This window comes from Ranitomeya imitator, chromosome 7 (assembly GCF_032444005.1).
Source record: "Ranitomeya imitator isolate aRanImi1 chromosome 7, aRanImi1.pri, whole genome shotgun sequence".
NCBI lineage: Eukaryota > Metazoa > Chordata > Amphibia > Anura > Dendrobatidae > Ranitomeya > Ranitomeya imitator.
In genome coordinates this window covers 73,610,549-73,636,050 of record NC_091288.1, presented here as the reverse complement: position 1 = coordinate 73,636,050, position 25,502 = coordinate 73,610,549, and the positions used below count along the sequence as shown (strand labels likewise).

At 41.8% G+C, this 25,502-nt stretch overlaps 1 protein-coding gene across 2 annotated transcripts in view; it reads left to right on the top strand.

The window, feature by feature from the left end:
* The window catches only part of ADARB1 (adenosine deaminase RNA specific B1), a 142,479-nt gene extending 117,231 nt beyond the window's left edge, over positions 1 to 25,248 (top strand). For both annotated transcript variants that reach the window (XM_069733513.1, XM_069733512.1), the window contains 9 exons: positions 5,922 to 5,996; positions 7,309 to 8,237; positions 9,807 to 9,921; positions 10,062 to 10,230; positions 10,987 to 11,135; positions 15,627 to 15,795; positions 18,178 to 18,359; positions 21,762 to 21,940; positions 24,272 to 25,248. In XM_069733513.1, the coding sequence (XP_069589614.1) occupies positions 5,922 to 5,996; positions 7,309 to 8,237; positions 9,807 to 9,921; positions 10,062 to 10,230; positions 10,987 to 11,135; positions 15,627 to 15,795; positions 18,178 to 18,359; positions 21,762 to 21,940; positions 24,272 to 24,448 (2,144 nt within the window). In that variant the 3' untranslated portion in view covers positions 24,449 to 25,248. The remainder of the gene's footprint in view (positions 1 to 5,921; positions 5,997 to 7,308; positions 8,238 to 9,806; positions 9,922 to 10,061; positions 10,231 to 10,986; positions 11,136 to 15,626; positions 15,796 to 18,177; positions 18,360 to 21,761; positions 21,941 to 24,271) is intronic.
* Positions 25,249 to 25,502: the final 254 nt, after the last annotated feature.

Genomic DNA, 25,502 nt, shown 5'->3' with positions numbered 1-25,502 from the left:
GTCGCCACTACATAGCAATAAAATGCAATGACGGGCGATCAAAAGATCTTTTCTACACCAAAATAGTATCAATAAAAACGTCAGATCGGCGCGCAAATAAAAAGCCCTCACCCAGCCCCAGTTCACAAAAAATGGAGACGATACAGGTCTCTGAAAATGGCGCCATTTTTTTTTTAAAACAAATTTTGGATTTTCTTTTCACCACTTAAATAAAAAAGAACCTAGACATGTTTGGTGTCTATGGACTCGTAATGACTTGGGGAATCATAATGGCAGGTCAGTTTTATCATGTAATGAACATGGTAAAAAAAAAAAAACAAAACTGTGGAACTGTCCTTTTTTTGTGCAGGTTTAATGCACTTGGAATTTTTTCCCGTTTTCCAGTACACTATATGTGAAAACCAATGGTGTTGTTCAAAAGTGCAACTTGTCCCGCAAAAAGCAAACCCTCATATGGCCACATTGAAAATAAAAAAGTTATGGCCCTGGGAAGAAGGGGAGCAAAAAAAAAAACAAAAATTCAAAAGCTGAAATACACCTGGTGGTTAAGGGGTTAATATAAAATGACTATTGTTAATAATTACCCCCACGACACCTGATTTAATAAAAAAATAAATATTGTCATTTCTTCTATTCATAGCAGATCTGAAGCCCTGCTATGTATAGCACAGACTATCACAACTTCAAGTCTCCTAAGGAGACTGTGCCATATTTAATATCGCTGCATTCAGAAATGTCTGAACTATCAAAATATAAAGTAAATTAATCAGGTTGGTTAACGACTTACCGTATATACTTGTGTATAAGCTAACCCGAGTATAAGCCGAGGCACCTAATTTTGCCACGAAAAACTGGGAAAACTTAGACTCGAGTATAAGCAGGGTATGCATTGTCCCCTCATCCCCATCCTTGTCTGCATGGCTCCGTTTCCCTATCATTGTATTCATGGTTCCTTATCCCTATCCTTGTCTGTATTGCCCCCATGAGAAAAGCATTAAAAAAAAATCCTACTTACCTTCCCAGTGCGCCCTCGCAGCATATTGTTCCGGTGCCAGCAGCTCCTGTGGCCGGGCGATCCTGTGTCTCCGCTCATTTAAGGGAATGAATATTCACCTCTCTCCACGCCTATGGGAGTGAAGAGAGGGGAATATTCCTTAACCTTAATGAGTGTGCAGCCTTGATAGCCCGACTGCTGCTGGAAGCCAGCGGCTGTAACTGTGCACGCTGTAGGAGAAATGAATATTTATTGCCAGTGCAGTGAATATTTATTTCTTTAGCAGTGGGCACAGTTACAGCCGCCGGCTCCTGCCTCCTATGACCCGCTGCTCTGCCGCTCCCCTGCCGTCTTCTGTCATAATAACTCGTGTATAAGCCAAGGGAGACGCTTTCAGCACAAAAAAATGTGCTGAAAAACTCGGCTTATACACGAGTATATATGGTAACAAGAAAACAAAAATCTTAATGCCAGAAATGTTTTTATTTGCCTCTGCAACATTGCAATAAGAAACGATCAAAGCATTGTATCTACCCCAAAATGGTATAAACAAAAAGTCAGCTCAGAGCGCAAACGGTGAGCTCTCACCCAGATAAGAAACCTCTACGCGTCTCAGAAAATCGTGACAAACGCAAAAAAATTTTTTCATGCAAATTTTGGAATTTTTTTTCACCGCTTACCAAACAAGTATAGTTGATTTTTTTTTTTTTTTTATCTGGGGAGTCATATTACCAGGTCAGCTTTACCATCTATACAGCCAAAGTCTGGTCCATACTGGTGCTGTTCTTGGTATTGCAGCTTTTAGGAATTTGTTTAGAGAAACTTGATAACTTCACGCTGAAAACATTCACAGTGTTAAAGAGCAAAATTGTATTCATAATCTTTTCAAAACCAGGGCTTCTTATCGTGCCGGTAATGCATGCAATTTTTATTCATAATTACTAACAAACTTGCCAAATTTATTCTGATGCAAATTTATGTGCTTGATAATTTGAAATGGCTTTTTGTGATTTGGTCTTAATTTATTAAATAATGCCTTATCTGTAAAACACAGGACTTTGACTACCTACACTGTCAATTCATCATATTATTTTAAATGTGAATTTATTAGATTTACCTCAGTTATATAAATGAAAATAAGGGTACAGCACAATATTGTGAGGTTGTATGAAGACTTACCAGACATTGCTTTAGGAGCTTTATTTGTCCATTTTTTAAATGTGTATGTAGATTGAAGTTGTGCCTGCGCGTGTATATTTTGTGTGTATGGATAGATATATAGTGGGTGAAATAAGTATTGCACCCGTCACCAATTTTCTAAGTACCGTATGTACTCGAGTATAAGCCGACCCCCCTAATTTTGCCACAAAACTGGGAAAACTTAAAGGGAACCTGTCACCCCGAAATTCGCGGGTGAGGTAAGCCCACCGGCATCAGGGGCTTATCTGCAGCATTCTGTAATGCTGTAGATAAGCCCCCGATGTTACCTGAAAGAGGAGAAAAAGACGTTAGATTATACTCACCCAGGGGCGGTCCCGCTGCTGGTCAGGTCAAACAGGCATCTCCGGTCCGCTGCGGCGCCTCCCATCTTCATTACAAGACGTCCTCTTCTGATCTTCAGCCACGGCTCCGGCGCAGGCGTACTTTGCTCTGCCCTGTTGAGGGCAGAGGATAGTACTGCAGTGCGCAGGCGCCGGGCCTCTGACCTTTCCGGCGCCTGCGCACTGCAGTACTATCCTCTGCCCTCAACAGGGCAGAGCAAAGTACGCCTGTGCCGGAGCCGTGGCTGAAGATCAGAAGAGGACATCTTGTAATGAAGATGAGAGGCGCCGCAGCGGACCGGAGACGCCCATCCGACCTGACCAGCAGCGGGACCGCCCCTGGGTGAGTATAATTTAACGTCTTTTTCTCCCCTTTCAGGTAACATCGGGGGCTTGTCTACAGCATTACAGAATGCTGTAGATAAGCCCCTGATGCCGGTGGGCTTACCTCACCCGCGATTTTCGGGGTGACAGGTTCCCTTTAATGACTCGAGTATAAGCCTAGGGTGGGAAATGCAGCAGCTACCGGTAAATGTCAAAAGTAAAAATAGATACCAATAAAAGTAAAATTAATTGAGACATCAGTAGGTTAAGTGTTTTTAAATATCCATATTGAATCAGGAGCCCCATATAATAATCCATAAAGTTTGATGGCCCCATAAGATGCTCCATATTAAAATATGCACCATGTAATCCTGCATAAAGGTTAATAATGGCCCCATAAGATGCTCCATAGACACATTTGCCCAATATAATGCTGCACAAATGTTAATTATGGCCCCATAAGATGCTCCATAAATATATTTGCCTCATCTAGTGCTGCACAAACCTTGATTATGGCCATATAAGATGTTCCATACAGTCACTTGCCCCATATACCGTAATACTCCACAAACGTTAATTATGGCCCCATACAGACACTTGCCCCATACAGTGCTGCTCAAACATTATGGCCCCATACATTGCTGCACAAACGTTATGGCCCCATATAGTGCTGCCCAAATGTTATGGCCCCATATAGTGCTGCACAAACGTTATGGCCCCATACAGTGCTGCACAAACGTTATGGCCCCATATAGTGCTGTACAAATGTTATGGCCCCATATAGTGCTGCACAAATGTTATGGCCCCATATAGTGCTCCACAAACGTTATGGCCCCATATAGTGCTGCACAAAGCTTATGGCCCCATAGATGCTCCATACAGACACTTGCCCCATTTGCTGCAATAAAAATAAATAAATCACATACTCACCTCTCTGTCGCTCAGGCCCCCGAAACTTTCAATAGTTACCTGGATGTCTTCCTGGAGCAGAACAATATTGTATCATACAATTATTAGGTTCTGTAGAAGGACGTAGATCTGGGTATTTATTATGATGGAATATAGGCTGAACTGGATGGACAAATGTCTTTTTTCGGCCTTACTAACTATGTTACTATGTTACTATGATACCTGCTCCTTGTTCCGGTGCGGCTCCGTCTTCTGCACTGACGTTCAGCAGAGGGCGCGCACTAACCGCGTCACCGCACCCTCTGACCTGAGTGCCTGTGTTGTGCAGAAGTCTGGTGGATACACAGCTGATAATACTACTGAATAGACTGTTAGAATTTGTATTATGGCAAGAAAAAAGCAGCTAAGTAAAGAAAAACGAGTGGCCATCATTACTTTAACCCTTTCACAACATGCGCCATACTATTACTGCGCATGCCGTGTCACCCCCTTTGATGTGGGCTCCGGCGGTGAGCCCACATCAAAGTCGCGACATGTCAGCTGTTTTGTACAGCTGACATGTGCGCGCAATAGCGGCGGGTAAAATCGCTATTCACCCGCTGCTATTAACCTGTCAAATGCTGCTGTCAAACGCAGACAGCGGCATTTAACCGGCGCTTCCGGCCGGGCGGCCGGAAATGATGTCATTGCCGACCCCCATCACATGATCGGGGGTCGGCGATGCATCAGGATGGTAACCATAGAGGTCCTTGAGACCTCCATGGTTACTGATGCCGGCCTGCTGTGAGCGCCCCCCCTGTGGTCGGCGCTCACAGCACACCTGCATTTCAGCTACATAGCAGCGATCTGATGATCGCTGCTATGTAGCAGAGCCGATCAGGCTATGCCACAGCTTCTAGCCTCCCATGGAGGCTATTGAAGCATGGCACAAGTAAAAAAAAAAAAAAAAAGTTTTTAAAAATATGAAAAAATATAAAAAATATAAAAGTTTAAATCACCCCCCCTTTCGCCCCATCCTAAATAAAACAATTAAAAAAAAAAAAACCCTACACGTATTTGATATCGCTGCGTTCAGAATCGCCCGATCTATCAATAAAAAAAAAAAGCATTAACCTGATCGCTAAACAGCGAAATTGTTTTTTTGGTCGCTGCGACATTGCATTAAAATGCAATAACGGGCGATCAAAAGAACGTATCTGCACCAAAATGATATCATTAAAAACGTCAGCTCGGCACGCAAAAAATAAGCCCTCACCCGACCCCAGATCACGAAAAATGGAGACGCTTCGGGTATCGGAAAATGGCACTTTTTTTTTTTTTTAAGCAAAGTTTTGAATTTTTTTTCACCACTTGGATAAAAAATAACCTAGACATGTTAGATGTCTATGAACTCGTAAAGACCTAGAGAATCACAATGGCAGGTTAGTTTTACCATTTAATGAACCTAGCAAAAAAGCCAAACAAAAAACAAGCGTGGGATTGCACTTTTTTTGCAATTTCACCGCACTTGGAATTTTTTCCCCGTTTTCTAGTAAAAGACATGGTAAAACCAATGGTGTCGTTCAAAAGTACAACTCGTCCCGAAAAAAATAAGCCCTCACATGACCATATTGACGGAAAAATAAAAAAGTTATGGCTCTGGGAAGGAGGGAAGTGAAAAATGAAAAAGAGAGAGGCTGGTTTCACACTTGCGTTGTGCATGGCTGCGGAGGGCTGCATACTTCTTCGTACTTCCTCCGTTAAGCCAGATCCACTGCCGCACCTCTTCCATTCAGCTCCACCTATGTTGGCATGCGTCCTGCATACCCATCTTTAACATCGCAGGCCATGCGAATGTATGCGGATGCCTCCGCATGCGTCGTTTTGACACTGCGCCGACCGCATACATTTGCATGGCCTGCGTACCCAATGTTAAAGATGGGTATGCAGGACGCATGCCGACATAGGCGGAGCTGAATGGAAGAGGTGCCGCAGTGGGCGGTGGGTTTACAGAAGAACTATGCAGCCCTCTGCAGCTCTGCCCAATGCAAGTGTGAAACCAGCCATATATATAAAGGTGTGTGCGTGTATACATGGATAGATACGTTATAGTACAATTTTACTTTCATACTTTTGTTTAGCATGTATTAAAATTTTTTTGTTTTCCTTTCCAGAGCGAAGTGGTCCTCAACAGTCCAGGAAGCAGCCAAAGTATTTCACAATGGATGTAGATGATGAAGAAAATATGAGTAAGCTGTAGATTTTGAGTTTTAGCTGAGAGCTTCATGTTGGTAAAATGAAGCCTTATACTCAGTATACCTCCACCAGTGTTTACATTCACACCAATATATTGTATGACAGAAGATAGTTTACCTGTAGACATATTAATCTCTTTTAATTAGTTTTCATTTTACTCTGTGGAATTTGAGACTTAGTATAAATGTCTTATAAAATGTACTCTGCACTTATTAATATACTAATGGTCTAGTTCATGGATCCTGAGGTGCAGTACAGTAAAAAAAAAAACAACATTTGGATAGCTTTGTAGAAGAAATTTTAGAGTCAATACATTGGACATTTTATATTTCTTAGCATTTCAGTTCCTGATTTAATCATCTGAATTAATCTTTACTGATGGTGTTAGCATAGATATCACTCAGGACCCACACTTTTTATGGCCTTCCTCACTTTTTAACAACTTTGATCACATATAAATATGTCCTCTTGTGCAAATATGATCCTATCGGCAAGCAAGGATTGCATTTTTTTTACTGTTAATTTTAAAATCTTTTTCCCCCCCTTGGTCTGTTGAGCGCCGAAAGGAGTAACCTATCGAGCTTTTGCTGGAGGATGTTATAAATGAAAATTTAGCAACCATTCCATCAGCTTTGTTAGCTGGGTAAAGTGGTGTGTGTTTGCTTTGCGATCTTGTTCCCATATTCAATACATCTTGGGACTATGAATATTTAAGAGCATGACTTTTAATAATCCATAAAGATAATATATATTGGAAATAATGTGAACGTTGTTTTAACAGTTGAGAACGATCAATGACTTTTGTAAAAAATGAAAAAGTTTGAATTTATTTGGACAGGTTTTGACAAAATTTGTGATTTTTAGATGATCATTTTAGAATTTTTTCTTGCATTTAAAAATAATTTTCATTGTTCATACAGAAAAATAATCAATTTCTTTAGTTGACTATTACAAGTGTCTGGCACCCATGCTTGTATGGAAGCTGCCAGCATTAGGAGAACACACCTAATTACCGTCTTAAATCGGGATATTTCTATCCTGGTTATTTCTTGCTTTTCATTTAAGAGTCTTTAGATAATGTGCCAAGAAGGAAAAAACACATTTCAAAAAAGTATGTATTACATTTTATCTTCCATGTTAATAAAAAGCAACTTGTTAATAGGATTTGTGATTACAACTTTTGATATATTCCGTGACCACACATCACTGAACCAGTGACAAAGATAGATTAAGGAATCTATAAATTTTGCATTTACAAGATCCTGCAACGAAGGCGTTGTAAGTTACTCTTTCTGGGCACCACAGGTTCAAGCAGCACTGACGTTAAAGAAAATCGTCACATGGACGGAGTGTCAAGAAAGGATGGGAATGGCCAAGGTACCGGGGAGGGGGCTCAGCTATCCAATGGGGGTGAGGGAAGCAACAGGAAACGACCATTGGAGGAAGGTAATAATGGCCATTCCAAGTTTCGTCCAAAGAAGAGGAAGAAAACGCCAGGGCCTGTGTTGCCAAAGAATGCGCTCATGCAGCTGAATGAAATAAAGCCAGGTTTGCAGTATAAACTTCTTTCTCAGTCTGGACCGGTTCACGCACCGGTTTTTATTATGACTGTTGAGGTTAATGGTCAAGCTTTTGAGGGTTCAGGGCCAACTAAAAAGAAGGCCAAGCTACATGCCGCTGAAAAAGCATTACGGTCTTTTGTGCAATTTCCCAATGCCTCAGAAGCTCACATAGCTATGGGAAGAACTCAGTCTATCAACACAGACTTTACTTCTGACCAAGCCGACTTCCCAGACACACTGTTCAATGGATTTGAAAAGCCTGAGCAGGCCGACCATGCATTTTTCTTAGGCTCCAACGGGAATGAACCCTTTAATTCAACAAGTGACTATAGCATGGCACTGGCTGGATCTTGCAATCTAATCCAGTCCCCACTTCCAACACCTTCATTTTTTCCACCTTCCAGTGGGAAAAACCCAGTAATGATCTTAAATGAGCTGCGACCAGGACTGAAATATGACTTTGTGTCTGAGAGTGGAGAGAGCCATGCTAAAAACTTTGTCATGTCAGTCACAGTGGACAACCAGACATTTGAGGGGTCTGGTAGGAACAAGAAACTTGCTAAAGCACGAGCGGCTCAGGCAGCTTTGGCATCATTATTTAACATGCAGTTGGACCAGACTCCTTCCCAACAGCCTGTTCCAAGTGAGGGCCTACAGTTGCACTTACCTCAGGTAAGAAACTTTAGCAAACTTTTTTGCATTTATGGTTTTTGTTTCATGAAGTATAGCAAAGGTGTGAAAAACCTGTAAAAAAGTAATCCATGTATCTCTACATCTTATCACAAAGCTGTGGGTCTGACCTTAAGATAAGTGATTGCATAATGTGTATTATGCCACCAGAGATGCCAATAATTCCCCTTTAGGTAGTCCCTACCTGCTTAATAGTCTTAGTCATGAAAAAGAAATGAACATGAATGATTTATTGACCATCACTGTAGCCAAGTGCTTTTGCTTTGCTCCTTACCTTCGTCTATAGATTGTCTTACTCAACAATTCTGGTATATTTTACAGATTAGATCAGTGGAAAAGAGGCCTACAAATCTCTCCACCTCAGTTTCTTAGCATTGATGACAAGGACTGGAGCTGCTGTCCTTACGATCACTGCTGTTTGGTACAGGAAGGGTTTCCTGCAATAAGCACCTCCGAATGCCGTACAGTTCAGTTCACCACTGCTGTGACATTTTAGCCAATTATTCCAAGCTGATATACTCTTTAAACAGGTTGTCCATGGGATATGAAAAAATATTGCTAGTATGTTCTAGACTACTTAAAGGGAATCTGTCACCAGGTTTTTGACACGTAATTTGGGAGCAGCGTGATATAGGAACAGAGACATGGATTCCAGCAATGTCACTTATTGAGCTGCTTACTGTAGTTTTCATAAAATCACTTATCAGAAGGAAATTATCACTAAAGGGCTAGTAAATCTGCTGCCATGTAGTTCTACTGCGCTTCCGCCACTGACTGGCAGCTTTCTGCCTATGCACAGTGTAGACAGAAAGCTGCCAATCCGTGGTGGGGTTATGCGGAGCTCAGCGTTCAGAGCACTGCTAGATCTGCAGCAGAGAAAACCGTTTTTAATCAAAACTGCTTTACCAAGTGAAGTAAATGACGCATCGCTTGAGTCAGGGTCTCTTCCACTACATCATGCTGCTCTCAGAATGGGTAGCAAATACCTGATGACAAATTCCCTTTAAAAAGAAAAGTGAAAATATTGGTCGTGCTCCAGCACTCAGCGGCACCAGAAATAGCCTGATACCCCCCCATCCCAGACAATTTACTGGAAAACTAATTAGTGTCAGCTCTTCATAGTGTCTCATCTGCACAAATGTTTGGGAGTATAAAATGGCAAAACCGTTGTGTTGTCTTTCCAATTTAGTTATTAATCGATAACGTAAGAAGCCTTATAATGGATTTCATTAAATAAAAATGACTTTTCCCCACTTATCAAATCCCTGTGCTCTGAATTCACTGCTTAGCTGAGGGATCAGGGAGCAGCTGCTGCTATAATGTCCATGGATGGAGGGGAGAAGGCGGGAGAGACCCCGAGAAAACATATCAGTCAGAAATAGTGTCATTTCTCGTCTACACTGAAATGACAGGACGCAGCCCGTAAAGTCAGTCCAGTGATATAGAGTCGGTTCCTGCCAGTCAGTAGATCGGGGACATGTGTGCCTGCAGGAATAAGTACAGCGGTAAGGTAATGACTAACCTGCCTCCGGTCTCGTCTTTTGTCTGAAGGTTCTGGCTGATGCAGTTGCACGTTTGGTGGTAGATAAGTTCAGTGAGCTGACAGATAATTTCACCTCCCCACATGCAAGGAGGAAAGTCCTAGCTGGAGTTGTCATGACAACAGGTATTTTAATGTTTTCTGTGGCGTTTTTTCCTGGTTGGAAATATTTTTGAACCCCTCCCCCAAAACTCCCCACAACCCCTACGCCCTCATGCCGACCTTATGAAATAAATCTGCTCAATAACGATTATTTGTATACTTAGGAATAGATGTGAAAGACGCCCAGGTTATTAGTGTTTCCACTGGAACCAAGTGCATCAATGGCGAGTATATGAGTGATCGTGGTCTGGCGCTAAATGACTGTCACGCTGAAATTATAGCTCGCAGGTCACTGCTTAGATTTCTCTACACACAACTCGAGTTATTTTTAAGGTAAGCATTAAAAAAAAATTTACACTATTTCTTATAGGTCTTGATTTGTGTAGAAAAATTCTGCCCCGCTCTACAGGGCCGTGGAGTCTGTAAGCTAAACCTCCGACAACTCAATTTCCATGACTCTGACGCCACCAAAATAGGCTCCGACTCCGCAACTTTGACTCCACAGCCCTGACAGGGCTGTGGAGTGGGTAAGCCAAACCTCCGACTCTGACTCCTCAGTTTCCATGACACTGACTCCGACTCCACCAAAATGGACTTCGACTCCACAGCCCTGCCCCTATACACAAGTTCTCTGAATATCCTCGATCCCCTGAATATTTGTCACATTCACGGCATAAGATACTGGCTCGTATTGGTATCTGCCTGACACTAGGCCTGATTTTAGAAGATGAGGACATTATGACTATAACAAGTTGCTTAAAGGGGTTTTCCACTGTCAGGAGAGTTAACCTTAAATGCTCTAAAATAACATAACAGGTACTCGCCCTCCCCAGGTTCAGCTATGTCATGTTGACAAAATGCATCACTGCTGCAGCCAATCACTGAGCACAGCGGCTTATGCCGCCTACCTCGGCACATCTGCAGAGCTCAGTGGCTACAGCTGACCTGTGCTATACCGTCCGTATACAGATGGCTGATGGATTATCCGTGTTCAGATTTCACAGCACTGTATGTATTATAGTGTACAAAAGGCACATTTGGCTGCTTAAACACCACATTTTCCATCTCATGTCTTACTCTTTTTTTCAGCACTAAAGAAGATCAGCAGAAATCCATATTTATGAAGTCTGAAAGTGGTGGCTATAGATTGAAGGACAGTGTCCAGTTCCATCTGTACATCAGTACATCGCCATGTGGAGATGCCCGTATTTTCTCACCACATGAAGCTGGACAGGAAGGTACTAAAATCATCATTAGTTGAAACTGGGCAAAAATAGTTCCTATGTGACATACAGGTTGTCTATTTACCATTTCACACAGAATAGTTATTATTATTTATATAGCACCATTAATTCCATGGTGCTGATCATGAGAAAAGGGGTTACATACAGGGTTATAGATATTGTTTACAGTAAACAAATTTACAATGGCAGACTGGTACAGAGGGGAGAGCACCCTGTTTTTGCGGACTTACATTCTAAGGGATAATGGGGAGGAGACAGAAGGTCTGGGTGCTGCAGCTCTGGCGGTGTTGAGGCGGCAGCTCTGGCGGTGGTGAGGAGGCAGCTCTGGCGGTTGGTGAGTCGGCAGCACTGGCGGTGGTGACACGGCAGCTCGGGTGTTTGGTGAGGCGGCAGCTCAGGTGGTGGTGAGACGGCAGAATGGATATTGCAGGCTGTAGGCTTTCCTGAAGAGTTGGGTTTTCCGGTTCCGTCTGAAGGTTCCGAGGGTGGTGGATAATCACTAACGATATAATGATTTGTCCGTCTGTAGGAAGGAATTAAACAATAATAAGTGGGCCCTGGATTGCTTCATATCTTTCCAACCGCACATTTAGCGTTTCCCACTCCCACTCTACCTCCTCATCCCGCCCTCTCTCTGTTGGAGTCCCTCGAGGTTCTGTCCTAGGGCCCCTACTTTTTTTCCATCTATACCCTTGGCCTAGGACAATTCAAAGTCTCATGGCTTCCAGTACCACTTGTATGCGGACGACACTCAGATCTACCTCTGTGGCCCAGATGTCACCTCTCTGCTGTCCAGAATCCCGGAGTGTCTATCAGCCATATCCTCCTTCACCTTTCGCTTCCTAAAACTCAATGTAGACAAAACAGAACTCAACATCTTTCCCCCATCTCGCGTATCCCCCTACCTGATCTATCTAATACGATAAACGGCATTAAGTTCTCTCCCGCACCTGAAATCCGCTACCTCAGGGTAACACGACTCTGCTCTGTCCTTCAAACCGCACGTCCAAACCTCTTGCCACCCCTTGTCGCCTCCAACTCAAAAATATTGCCAGAATCCGTTCCTCCTTCAGCCCACAATCTACTAAAATTCTTGTGCATGCCCTTATCTCCCGCCTCGATTACTGCAAAACCCTCCTGTTTCCTTCCCGCTAACTCTTTCACCACTTCAGTCTGTCCTCCACTCTGCTGCCTGGCTAATCCACCTCTCTCCTCCCCTGTTTCTCCCCTCTGCAAATCCCTCCAATGGCTCCCAATTCCCCAACGAATCCAGTTCAAGCTACTACCACTGATCTACAAAGCCATCAACAACCTGTCCCCTCCCTATATCTCTCAACTAATCTCCCACTATCTTCCCTCACGTAATCTTTGCTGCACATCTGTTATCTTCACAGCATAGACAATTGCCTTCAGATGACCCCAAAGGATCTGAAACAATGGATACTGGAAGCCTGTGCTAGCATTTCTTCTGCGGTGTTGCTATCATTGTGTCAAGAGTGGGAGAAGAGGGTTGTATTGACAATCCAACACAATGGGCAGCACTTTGAACACATTTTATAAGTCATAATCGTGTAAATAACTCATGAAAGAATAAAGTTACGTTATAACCAAGCACACCATTGTTTTTCTTGTGAAATACTCAATAAGTTTGATGTATCACATGACCCTCTTCCCATTGGAAAAAATAAAGTTGGATCCAAAATGGCCGACTTCAAATTGTCCGCCATTGTCACCACCAATCTTAAAGTTTTCCCCCTCCCATATACTAATGTGCCGCAAACAGGACGTTGATATCACCAACCATTCCCATTTTATTTAGGTTTATCCATATAAATGGCCAACCCTGTATATAAATTTTATTTTAAAAAATGGTAAAAGGCTTTTTCCACCTAAAGGTTAATTCATACTTTATACACTGTGTGCAGAATTATTAGGCAAGTTGTATTTTAGAGGATTATTTTTATTATTGATTAACAACTATGTTCTCAATCAACCCAAAAGAATCATAAATATCAAAGCTTAATATTTTTGGAAGTTGGAGTGGGTTTTTTTTAGATTTGCTATCTTAGGAGGATATCTTTGTGCAGGTAACTATTACTGTGCAGAATTATTAGGCAACATAATAAAAACCAAATATATTCCCATCTCACTTGTTTATTTTCACCAGGTAAAACCAATATAACTGCACAAAATTTAGAAATAAACATTTCTGACATTCAAAAACAACCCCCCCAAAATTAGTGACCAATGTAGCCACCTTTCTTTATGATAACACTCATCAGTGTTCCAGCCATAGATTCTGTCAGTTGCTTGATCTGCTTACGATCAACATTGCGTGCAGCAGCCACCACAGCCTCCCAGACACTGTTCCGAGAGGTGGACTGTTTTCCCTCCCTGTAGATCTCACATTTTATGAGGGACCACAGGCTCTCTATGGGGTTCAGATCAGATGAACAAGGCGGCCATGTCATTATTTTTTCTTTTTTGAGACCTTTACTGGCCAGCCACGCTGTGGAGTAGTTGGAGGCATGTGATGGAGCATTGTCCTGCATGAAAATCATGTTTTTCTTGAACGATACCGACTTCTTCCTGTACCACTGTTTAAAGAGGTTGTCTTCCAGAAACTGGTAGTAGGTCTGGGAGTTGAGCTTCACTCCATCCTCAACCCGAAAAGGTCCCACAAGTTCATCTTTGATGATACCAGCCCATACCAGTACCCCACCTCCACCTTGGTGGTGTCTGAGTCGGAGTGGAGCCCTCTGCCCTTTACTGATCCAGCCTCTGGCTCATCCATCCGGCCCATCAAGAGTCACTCTCATTTCATCAGTCTTAAGATATTTCTTGGCCCAGTCTTGACGTTTTATCTTATGTTTCTTGTTCAAAGGTGGGCGTTTTTCAGCCTTCCTTACCTTGGCCATGTCCCTGAGTATCGCACACCTTGTGCTTCTTGTTACTCCAGTAACGTTGCAGCTCTGAAATATGGCAAAACTGGTGGCAAATGGCATCTTGGCAGCTTCACGCTTGATTTTCCTCAATTTGATCAATTTGATCCTCGATCTGCAGTGATCCTCAACCTACTGAACAGCCGCACAGCCAGCTCTTCCCTCTCCTAGTGTATCCTCACCCACCCCCTGCAGACTGTGAGCCCTCGCGGGCAGGGTCCTCCCTCCTTATGTACTCGTGTGCCTTATCTGCTCATGTTTAATGTATTTGTCTATATTTGTCCCGTATTCACATATAAAGCGCCATGGAATAAATGGCGCTATAAAAATGTATTATAATAATAATAATAATAATTTATGGGCAGTTATTTTGCACCTTTTTTGCCCAACACGCTTCTTGAGACCCTGTTGGCTATTTGCCATGAAACGCTTGATTGTTCGGTGATCACGCTTCAAAAATTTGGCAATTTCAAGACCTCTGCATCCCTCTGCAAGACATCTCACAATTTTTGACTTTTCAGAGCCCGTCAAATCTCTTCTGACCCATTTTGCCAAAGGAAAGGAAGTTGCCTAATAATTAAGCACACCTTAAATAGGGTTTTGATGTCATTAGACAACACTCCTCCTCATTACAGAGATGAACATCACCTGATTTACTTAATTGGTAGTTGGCTCTCAGCCTGAACAGCTTGGAGTAGGATAACATGTATAAAAAATATCATGTGATCAAAATACAACTTGCCTAATAATTCTGCACACAGTGTATATACCTTCTTAAAATGGCCAACAAAATTACAGTTAATCCATCCAAAGCAAAAAAAAAAAACCATGCTGCATGTTCCCAGAAGATTAAAGTTATAGCTCTTGGAATATGTAGTTGAAATAAAACCTTGAACCTGATGACTTAAAATAGGCCGGTCCTTAGGGGGTGAAAGGGATTGTGTAGATCAGACTTAACCTGATTTGGATGGGTAATGAATGCAGGTATAAGGACACTTATAAGGACACAGTTATTTTATTTCTACAATGGGGAAATCTTGCACAGGATGCCCTTGTGTATCTCTGTTCTTATAGCACGTATTAAGACGACTCCTCTTTTATACCATACAAACTATTTTTCTTATTTGGGAATACGAAAAGGATTCTCCAAGAGGGCATATCTGACTCTGACCATGAGTTATATAATGTACAAGCTCGTATAGTTAATGTATCATTTTAAGATTCCTAAAATGTGGAGCTGTTGGATAAATAAATGGTTTGTTTGAATTGCTTACAGATGTGGAGCTCTCATTCCAGTGATATTACTGTATGACAATTCTGTCCATCTGTCTATTGCTCAATGGAAATCTATTCTAAAGTGTCTTCATCTGTCATGTCAACTATTACTGAGCCAACACAGTGCAGTAGTAACCCTATCATGCACTGCAGGATTTCTATTGTAATTGTGCTTCATAATATCGATAAAATGCCTCTGTCACAAGACATATGGTTTTGTATCGTGACTTATAATGATCATTTGTCTCCATTTTATGTATTGTTACAGATCAGGGTGATCGCCATCCTAACAGAAAGGCACGAGGACAGCTTCGTACCAAAATAGAGTCTGGAGAAGGGACTATTCCTGTGCGGTCAAGCAGTACTATTCAAACATGGGATGGCGTCTTGCAAGGAGAAAGATTGCTCACCATGTCTTGCAGCGATAAGATTGCAAGGTGAGTCTGGGAAATAATCTGATGTAAGCCTCCACCTGTATATTCTGCACATACTTGTTCTAAGAGCTTTTTAGTTCTGTCAAGAGAATTTTAATGCACTCAAAATTATTAATTATGTGCAGCGCCCCAGAGACCTGGTAATTGCAGTAATGTCGCTCTGCCACTAAGGGGAGTGCTGGTACGTCTGATGGCACTAAAGGAGTTCACCTGACCAGGTATCACAGTCACACACTACATTTCACACTCCGGCCACCAGGGGGAGCAAAAGGTTCTATTTATTAGGCCACTCCTCACATTTTGGTAAAACTGGGGGTTGGATAGGAAGTTAGTCAGAAGCTGACTGGGTTTTGTCCAGGCAACATCCCGTGGCAGGGGGTGTTGCGGGGAAGATTCAGAGGGGTCCCTGTCAGGCGTGGGAACCTGGCAGTGACTCAGCGACAAGGACAGATCGTTACAGAGCCTCGTCTGCACTACCTTGCGGCGGCATCTAAAGAAAGGACACGAAGCGAAGTATATTGTGGAGAAGTGAGAAACAAGATCAAAGCACAAAGGAGAGCCAGTAGGAGTCGTGCCTCGAGATCGGCAACATCCTACTGAGGCGCGTAGCCAGTGGCCAGAACGCCGAGGAAGTAACTGACTTTATGCCTTTCTTCAAACAGAGGCAGGACAGTTGATTATAGGTCGGCTGTCTACCATACATCACCTAAGCAGACATAGGGGGCAACCGTGGAGAGGGGCATCTCTAGGGTCCCAGAATTGCTCCGAGCCTACCCGTCATACGGGTGCGTCCTAGCCATAACAAACTGGGGGACGAAGCAGAACATCAGAACAGAAACGACAGTTGTGAGGACTATCCCGAATGCTCAGCAGGGAAGGACTACAACGCACAGGCGCTAGTGGTAGGCACTGATTTCCACCTGCAAAGGGAACTCTGGATGTGCCTTCGGACCCGCCGGTCTCAGCCAGCCCTGTTAACAGTGCTCCGGATTGAGGATCCTGAAGTCACCAGTAAAGAGGAAAGAGACTGCAACCATGTGTCATCGTTATTAACTGCGCCACCTACACCACGGGGAAGCCCTGGGGATTCACTTCACCTGTGGGAAGGTATACCATCTAGCTGCCATCACATCACCCCAGCGGACCCCAAGCAGCGTCGGTCACCCTGACCGAACACCACGGGTGGCATCACGAACAGCTAACAACTTTCACTACCCTTTCATTGGGTGCCCCTTAGCAGGGTCACGGACCGGGTCCAGCCACCGTGACAATCCTAGAACTGAGACAGAGAGGACCGGTACCAAGCAACCCGCGGCCCTGCGTCTGGGGGCGCTCTACGATATGCTTGAATTAATTAGAATATAAGACAAAATGCCTGATCAAACACAGATTTGTACTTGTGCATTAAGAAATCTTAGCCACGATTAATCTGTTTATTCATCTCTTATATAATGCAGAACTTTCTATTAGAAGTGCAATGTATGTTTTATTTTTTTATGTCTTTTTAGGGAAGATTGTGCAACTATGGCCTTGATTCAATAAGACCGGCAATTTTTCTAATCGGCCTTGATGAGAAGGCATGGTGGAGTCAGGCGCGCCTGATTCATGGTGAGCTGTACGCCTCTTCATGAATCAGGAGCGTCTGACAAGCAGTGTACGTCTTTGTGACAAAATCTTACACCAGTCCTTGATTGGAGTAAGATTTCTGGCGTAAGTGACAGCCCAGTTTATCATGAATTAGATGACCCATGGTGTCTCGTCTCCACCACGCCCTTGCACTGACCGTTTTGGCGTTTTTGGAAACCACCAAAGGCTGGTGAGAAAACCCCAAAAGCAGTTTACACCACAATTCTGGTGAAATTGCTTTGATGAATCCAGGCTTATGTGTATATTATTACACAGGATTCACTGAGCTCCTAGAGGAAAAAAATAAAGACCAAAGTTTTAAGTCCATGTTGGGCTTTCTCATTTAAGAATTTTTTTTTGTCTGCTTGTTGCGTTCTTTCAAAAATAGTGTGATTAGTTGAAGTCCAGTTTGAAAGTGGATCCAGTGTAGCTATTGTAGCACAATTCTACTTTTGTGACATATTTCATTATTAATGGGTTTGTCCACAGTCTTTTATGTTGATAACCTATCCATGGGATCGTTGATCAATATCAGGCATATGGGGGTTTGACACCTTCACTGAACAGCTTTGACGGTGGTCAAACGTAAACTTGGTGCACAGATAAAAGCCACATCTGCTACCACAGCCTGTGAAAAAAAAAGTTTTATGGAAGTGTTCAACCGCTTTAAAGCCGCCTTCAGTTTTGTGTATATATTGGTGGTATTTCCTCTTTTATAACAGCGATAATCTCTTTTTTTTTTCTTAACTTCTCATACAGATGGAACGTTGTGGGAATCCAGGGATCTCTCTTCAGTCTCTTCGTTGAGCCAATCTATTTCTCCAGTATTATTTTGGGCAGTCTTTATCATGGTGACCATCTCTCTAGGGCTGTATATCAGAGAATATCTGATATTGAAGAGTTGCCCCCACTGTACTCGCTAAACAAACCTTTACTGAGTGGTAGGTTTTTTTCACAATACTAATTTAAGCCTAATCTGTAAAAATGGTATTCAATGTCACTTCAAAATGGAGTTTAGGGACAGAAGCTGTATGATAGTTTTTCTTAAATATTAATATTCTCATTTATGGACCATTTATTGTGGTTGGGCAAAATATAAATAGAGAATTGTTAGTTTTTGTTTTTTTTACTGTTACTGCAATGTATGGGAGATCTGTTCTCCTTCTTGTCCTTTTTATATCAGGAGGAGGATGGGATGGTTGAATGAGCGAAGAAACCAGATCTAAAATAATAAGTCAGTTCAGGACTGACCATTTTCCCCAGTTCCTGGCCTGGCCGATTTTCCTGTTTTATCATACATGCACTTTTTGTTGATTCTGAAAAAAAAATGTTTCTCATTAAGATATTCAAACTATATTTGCCTGTTTTTGTTCACGATGCATGGGGGGCTCACTTACTTTTTCACATTTTTATATTTTAAGGCTTTTATTTTTTTGCAACCATAAAGGACCACTAATAACATTTTTAATTGCGTTCCCCTTTCTGTAGAACTTTTTTATACATTAGACATTTTTCTCTTGTTACCGTAGTTGGGCTAGAAACCGCAATATGCACACAATATTCCACCACCACCCCATATATTGTCTTAAAAGACCAAAGATGTTTTGACATATTCATACATTCTCTGCATTGCTGATTTCCCCTGTAACTGAGATTTGTATATTTACAGTGGAAATTCAAACTCCTGGCTGCATAGCATAGCTGACAGGGTCTCCTACGACCCAGCAGTTCTTGTTCCCTCTCTGCACCACTGTCAGTCCTTCCTACTCTGTATACACAACACTGGCTCAGTGATGTGTATACAGAGATTGTGAAGTTCTTGTTCTCTGAGGAGTCTGACTGTGTCTGACAGCTCCCCATCCCCACAGCTGCACAATCTCATGCAAGCTGCTTACTATACATTGACGTTTTAGAATGTCAGTGCCAAGAAAAGTGTGGCTTGCCTGGAGGTTTATAGTGTATGGGCAGTCGACAAGTAATTAAAAATTCCTTAAAGGGAACCTGTCAGCAGGATTGTGCACAGTAGCCTACAATATCAGGTTTGCACTGTTATACTGATTAAAATGATATCTTTATTGATGAAATCCGTCTTGTGATTGTTGTTTAATCTTTATTTTCAGTTTTGAGTTAATGATGGCCTGATGCTACAGGGCGACCTGTGGGGTGTGAGGGGGTCTTCAGGTGGTGGTCTCCTAACATATTAATCTGTATGGCTTATGACAGGTCACTGATCCCTCAGTAAAGAATAGTAATAACGGTCCTAGAAGCGCTGGAAATGAGACCAAAACAAGGATTTTAGTGTTGAACCGCAACGCGTTTCAGCGGTTAAAATGTCTTCATCAGGTGGAAGTTTATTAAAGAAGAGCAGGAAGGGGTATTTAAACAAATAGCAACCAATAAAATTCACAGTCAGCAGGTCACATGATAAGAACAAGTCACATGATAAAATAGTAGGGTCACATGGTAAAAACACAATAGGGATAAAATAGTAGGGTCACATGGTAAAAACACAATAGGAACAAAACTATGTATATATAAAAAAAAGATTAAATAAAGCCCCTAGACCTGATTAAAATATAAAACATGGTAAAAAACAGAAATAAGACAACATATAATAAAATGACTCTATAAAAACACTATAAAAACGATTAAAAATAGAGAGATCACTTGTTAACCCTTTCAATAGTAAGATTTAACCCTTCAGGTGCCAGAGTCCCCAACTTAAAAGTCCAGAAACTTTCCCTATTAATCAAGCTCCCATACCGATCAGATACATTTTCTGGTATAAAATCTATAATCTTTAGTTTAAGAGATTCTACATTTTTTTGGTGCTTGGTTAAAAAATGCTTTGATAGCCCGTCCAACATATTGGAGCCCACATCCGCATTCTATTAGATATACTACAAATGAGGATTGACAGTTAACATGGTAGTTGATTCTGTAATTAATATTAGTAGTATTGTAATCCTTAACTGTTAAATGTTAACTGTCAATCCTCATTTGTAGTATATCTAATAGAATGCGGATGTGGGCTCCAATATGTTGGACGGACTATACAGACCATGCACGCAAAACTGAACAAGCATCGCCAAAATATTAGGAATGGTTTTATATTGCATAGCCTATCAAAGCATTTTTTTAACCAAGCACCAAAAAAATGTAGAATCTCTTAGGCTTCTTTCACACTAGCGTCGGAATCTCCCCGTCGCAATGCGTCGGGGAGAGATTCAGACGCTAGCGTTTGCTGCATTGCACAATGGGTGCAGCGGATGCATTTTTCTGGTGCATCCGCTGCCCCATTGTAAGGTGGGGGCGGAGTTCCGGCCGCGCATGCGCGGTCGGAAAAAGCGGTCCGTCAGGAGAAAAAAACGTTACATGTAGCGTTTTTTTCTCCCGACGGTCCGCCAAAGCACGACGCAGTGCACTGCTCCTAATAGCCAGATTCCTACTCCACACTGATGAGGGGCAAAAACCCCGAAACAGCTGTCTGTGGATGGATACCATGCTTGGCATAGGTGGCTTTCCTTCATAGGATGCTGCCCTTCCCGTGGTTGTTCCTTCCTGGGGAAAGGCCTGGCTATTCACTGCTTGCGTCGAGAAACACGTGTTGGTGTCTCCGCAGCTTCTTTACATGCATCTGCATATTTCCCATAAGGGATGGGGGCAGTGTTCTGGATCACTGCGTTGAGAAACACGTGATGGTGTCTCCGCGGTGTTGGATGTTTTGGTCTCCCCAAGGCCAATCATCTGTGCCTTTATAGTGAGGGATAAGTGACCTGTCAGAAGCCATACAGATGAATACCTAAGCAGAGCACCACATGAAGACCCCCACAGGCCGCCCCGGAGAAGGAGCATATCATTAACTCAGAACTAAAAATAAAGATTAAACAGCAACCACAAGATGGGTTTAATCACCAGGTATAATTGTAATCAGTATAACGTCGCCGACCTGACACTGTCTGTAGGTTACTGAGCACAATCCTGCTGACAGGTTCCCTTTAACAATGTTTTCTCCTTTACCCTGTGTGATGTGTTAACCTCAAAATTTTTGTCAAAAAGGCCTATCTATTAATAGAATTTGGAAGATAAGAATTATACAGTTTATTATTGATGCGTCTCTCAGTTGGACATAGTCCTTCCTAAGTGTAAAGTCACAATTTCCACACCATGACTTTTGAACTCTTCATATTGGGGCTTAAAATCTTTTAATTCATGCTAAACATCGTCCATCAGTTTAACTAGTGTTCACTTCCTGCGATGACTTTCTTTTGTGTCTTTTTTTCTTTTTGCTGCTGTATCACTTTAGCCATCCTAAAACTGACCTTTTATTTATTTTGTGCAAGGTATTAGTAATGCAGAAGCACGCCAGCCGGGAAAGGCTCCCAGCTTCAGTGTCAACTGGACAGTAGGTGATGCCAGCCTTGAAATCATTAACGCTACAACAGGCAAGGATGAAATGGGTCGGGCATCACGTCTCTGTAAGCATGCTCTCTTCAGTCGATGGACGCGTATTCATGCTAAGGTGAGTTTTAAGGTTTTTAGAGTTGCAATGAATGCATGTGTTACTGCTACAAGGACATGCTCATTTAAACAATCTACCTTGCTCTTATTTAATAGAACTACTTCATGAAGTTCTCAGTATGTGTGTGTGTATGCATGTACAGTTGTGGCCAAAAGTATTGACACCCCTGCTATTCTGTTAGATAATACTCAGTTTCTTCCTGAAAATGATTGCAAATACAAATTCTTTGGTATTATTATCTTCATTTAATTTGTCTTAAATGAAAAAAAACACTAAAAGAATTGTCCTGAAGCCAAAATGGATTTAATTCCACACCAAACATAAAAAATGGGGTGGACAAAAGTATTGGCACTGTTCGAAAAATCATGTGATGCTTCTCTAATTTGTGTAATTAACAGCACCTGTAACTTACCTGTGGCACCTAACAGGTGTTGGCAATAACTAAATCACACTTGCAGCCAGTTGACATGGATTAAAGTTGACTCAACCTCTGTCCTGTGTCCTTGTGTGTACCACATTGAGCATGGAGAAAAGAAAGAAGACCAAAGAACTGTCTGAGGAATTGTGAGGAAGTATGAGCAATCTCAAGGCTACAAGTCCATCTCCAAAGACCTGAATGTTCCTGTGTTTACCGTGTGCAGTATCAAGAAGTTTAAAGCCCATGGCACTGTGGCTAACCTCCCTAGATGTGGACGGAAAAGAAAAATTGACAAGAGATTTCAACGCAAGATTGTGCGGATGTTGGATAAAGAACCTAGACTAACATCCAAACAAGTTCAAGCTGCCCTGCAGTCCGAGGGTACAACAGTGTCAACCCGTACTATCCGTCGGCGTCTGAATGAAAAGGGACTGTATGGTAGGAGACCCAGAAAGACCCCACTTCTTAGCCCGAGACATAAGAAAGCCAGGCTGGAGTTTGCCAAAACTTACCTGAAAAAGCCTAAAATGTTTTGGAAGAATGTTCTCTGGTCAGTTGAGACAAAAGTAGAGCTTTTTGGGCAAAGGCATCAACCTAGAGTTTACAGGAGAAAAAAAGAGGCATTCAAAGAAAAGAACACAGTCCCTACAGTCAAACATGGCGGAGGTTCCCTGATGTTTTGGGGTTGCTTTGCTGCCTCTGGCATTGGACTGCTTGACCGTGTGCATGGCATTATGAAGTCTGAAGACTACCAACAAATTTTGCAGCATAATGTAGGGCCCAGTGTGAGAAAGCTGGGTCTCCCTCAGAGGTCATGGGTCCTCCAGCAGGACAATGACCCAATACACACTTCAAAAAGCACTAGAAAATGGTTTGAAAGAAAGCACTGGAGACTTCTAAGGTGGCCAGCAATGAGTCCAGACCTGAATCCCATAGAACACCTGTGGAGAGATCTAAAAATGGCAGTTTGGAGAAGGCACCCTTCAAATATCAGGGACCTGGAGCAGTTTGCCAAAGAAGAATGGTCTAAAATTCCAGCAGAGCATTGTAAGAAACTCATTGATGGTTATCGGAAGCGGTTGATCGCAGTTATTTTGGCTAAAGGTTGTGCAACCAAGTATTAGGCTGAGGGTGTCAATACTTTTGTCTGGCCCATTTTTGGAGTTTTGTGTGAAATGATCAATGTTTTGCTTTATTCTCTTTTGTGTTTATTCATTTAAGGCAAATTAAATGAAGATAATAATACCAAATAGTTTGTGATTGCAATCATTTTCAGGAAGAAACTGAGTATTATCTGACAGAATTGCAGGGGTGTCAATACTTTTGGCCACAACTGTATGTATGTGTGTGTGTGTAAATAGGTATTGAGCACGTCACCGATATATTTCTAAAGGCGCTATTGATATGAAATTCTCACCAGATGTTGGTAACATCCCATCCAATCTACACAAATCAAATCAGAGACGTAAATTAAAGTTATGTGTAAAAATTATTTTTGAGAAAAAGCTGTCTCTCTATAAGCAGCATTATGTCTGGCCCTTATGACTTGTAGTCTGCATTTTTGCAACTTCACCAGTTCCCCGGTGCAGTTACTAGAAGCTGCAGCAGCTTCTTCATATGTACTCTGCTTGTTGCTCCCCTTCCCCCTCCATAGACTTCTATAGGCAGCAAGTGTAATTTGATATCTCAATGAAGACAGATCTGTAGACAGATGTGAGAAGTTTTTGAAAGTGAATCATCAGTGAGGGTGTGAAAATGTAACCTAAGTGGGAAAAGAGGCATTTTTCTCTAATAGTTATTACATTGATTTTTTTTAAACATTTGCTCATACTAATGATTTATGGGGGAAAAATGTTGAAAAATAGTTACCCCTTTTTTTAAATTATCATTTTTTTGTGTGTTTGACTCCACAGCTTTATTCCAACCTGAGATGTAAAATTGGGAAACCCAATCTATACTATGATACCAAGCAGTCAGCGCTGGAATACCAAGCTGCAAAGGAGTGCGTCTTTAAAGCCTTTCAAAAGGCAGGACTTGGAGCCTGGGTGAAAAAACCTATAGAGCAAGACCAATTTCCCATAACTGCTTAAAGTCATGAACAAATCTTATTTTAGTCTTTTTCCTTTGTCAGGCAGGAGTATTTGGACACTGTAACCTGGTTTATGATTTCTCAGTTCTGACGTGCCAATCATCCTCATCTGCCTTTTTTATCTCCCTATCTTTACACCTGTAATTTTGAAATCATCCATTGTTTTATAGGATCTGGAAAAATACTAATTTTATTTATTCCGTAGTGACCAAAGGCAGTTTATTTTTTGTACGCACCTGCCTCAGTTTTTATTTTAAGTAAAGTGTATTATCTGTAGCTGGATCTCTCACCTCTGTAAATTGTAGATACTTATGACAGCACCAGTGTGCTATACAATGGGCAGCTGATCTGAACTTGGAAAGTGAATCTTCTTACACTGCAGATATGTTATTATTCATGGTTTTACACTGTATTACTTCTTGGCGTATTTCATGAGCTTTGTTTTGTGAAATTGAGCCTGCTCTTAACTAATGTAACAAGCAATATGTCCGCTTCGGGTTGGCAATTGTTCATTTTTACCATTCCTTGCTAACATGTCGTCGATTGGAAAATCAAAAATTGGCACCCTTTTTACTCTAGTATAAGGGTTCATAACCAGCTGCTACACATTTGTGTTATTGGGATGTGTGGCTAAGATTTTATTAATATGCAGGTTCGGTTCTGTATTTGTCTCTCATTTACCCATGTTGTGAATTCTGAATTTTGATGTTGGTAACTGGATTGAAATACATTTGTATTTTTATTGATCTTTAAGATGTAATTGCGAACCAAAGCTCATAGAAGTAAATGGTTTGCTGAAAATACAGTATATTCATAAACTATTTTTATTTCTCCAGAAAGAAGTTACTTGGCATTTGGTACCAGGTTCTAAATCTGTTTCTATGACTTATAGACATTGTCACAGGGGAGGATCTTATGACAATGTAAACTTTTGGATTTAAGGGCAATGTCCTTATACCGAGATGCTGACCAATACCAGTTTATGGCTTCTCTACAACAGCTAGAATTTACTAAACCTTTATTTTACCAGTGAAAATAAGCTGCGATTTCAGACA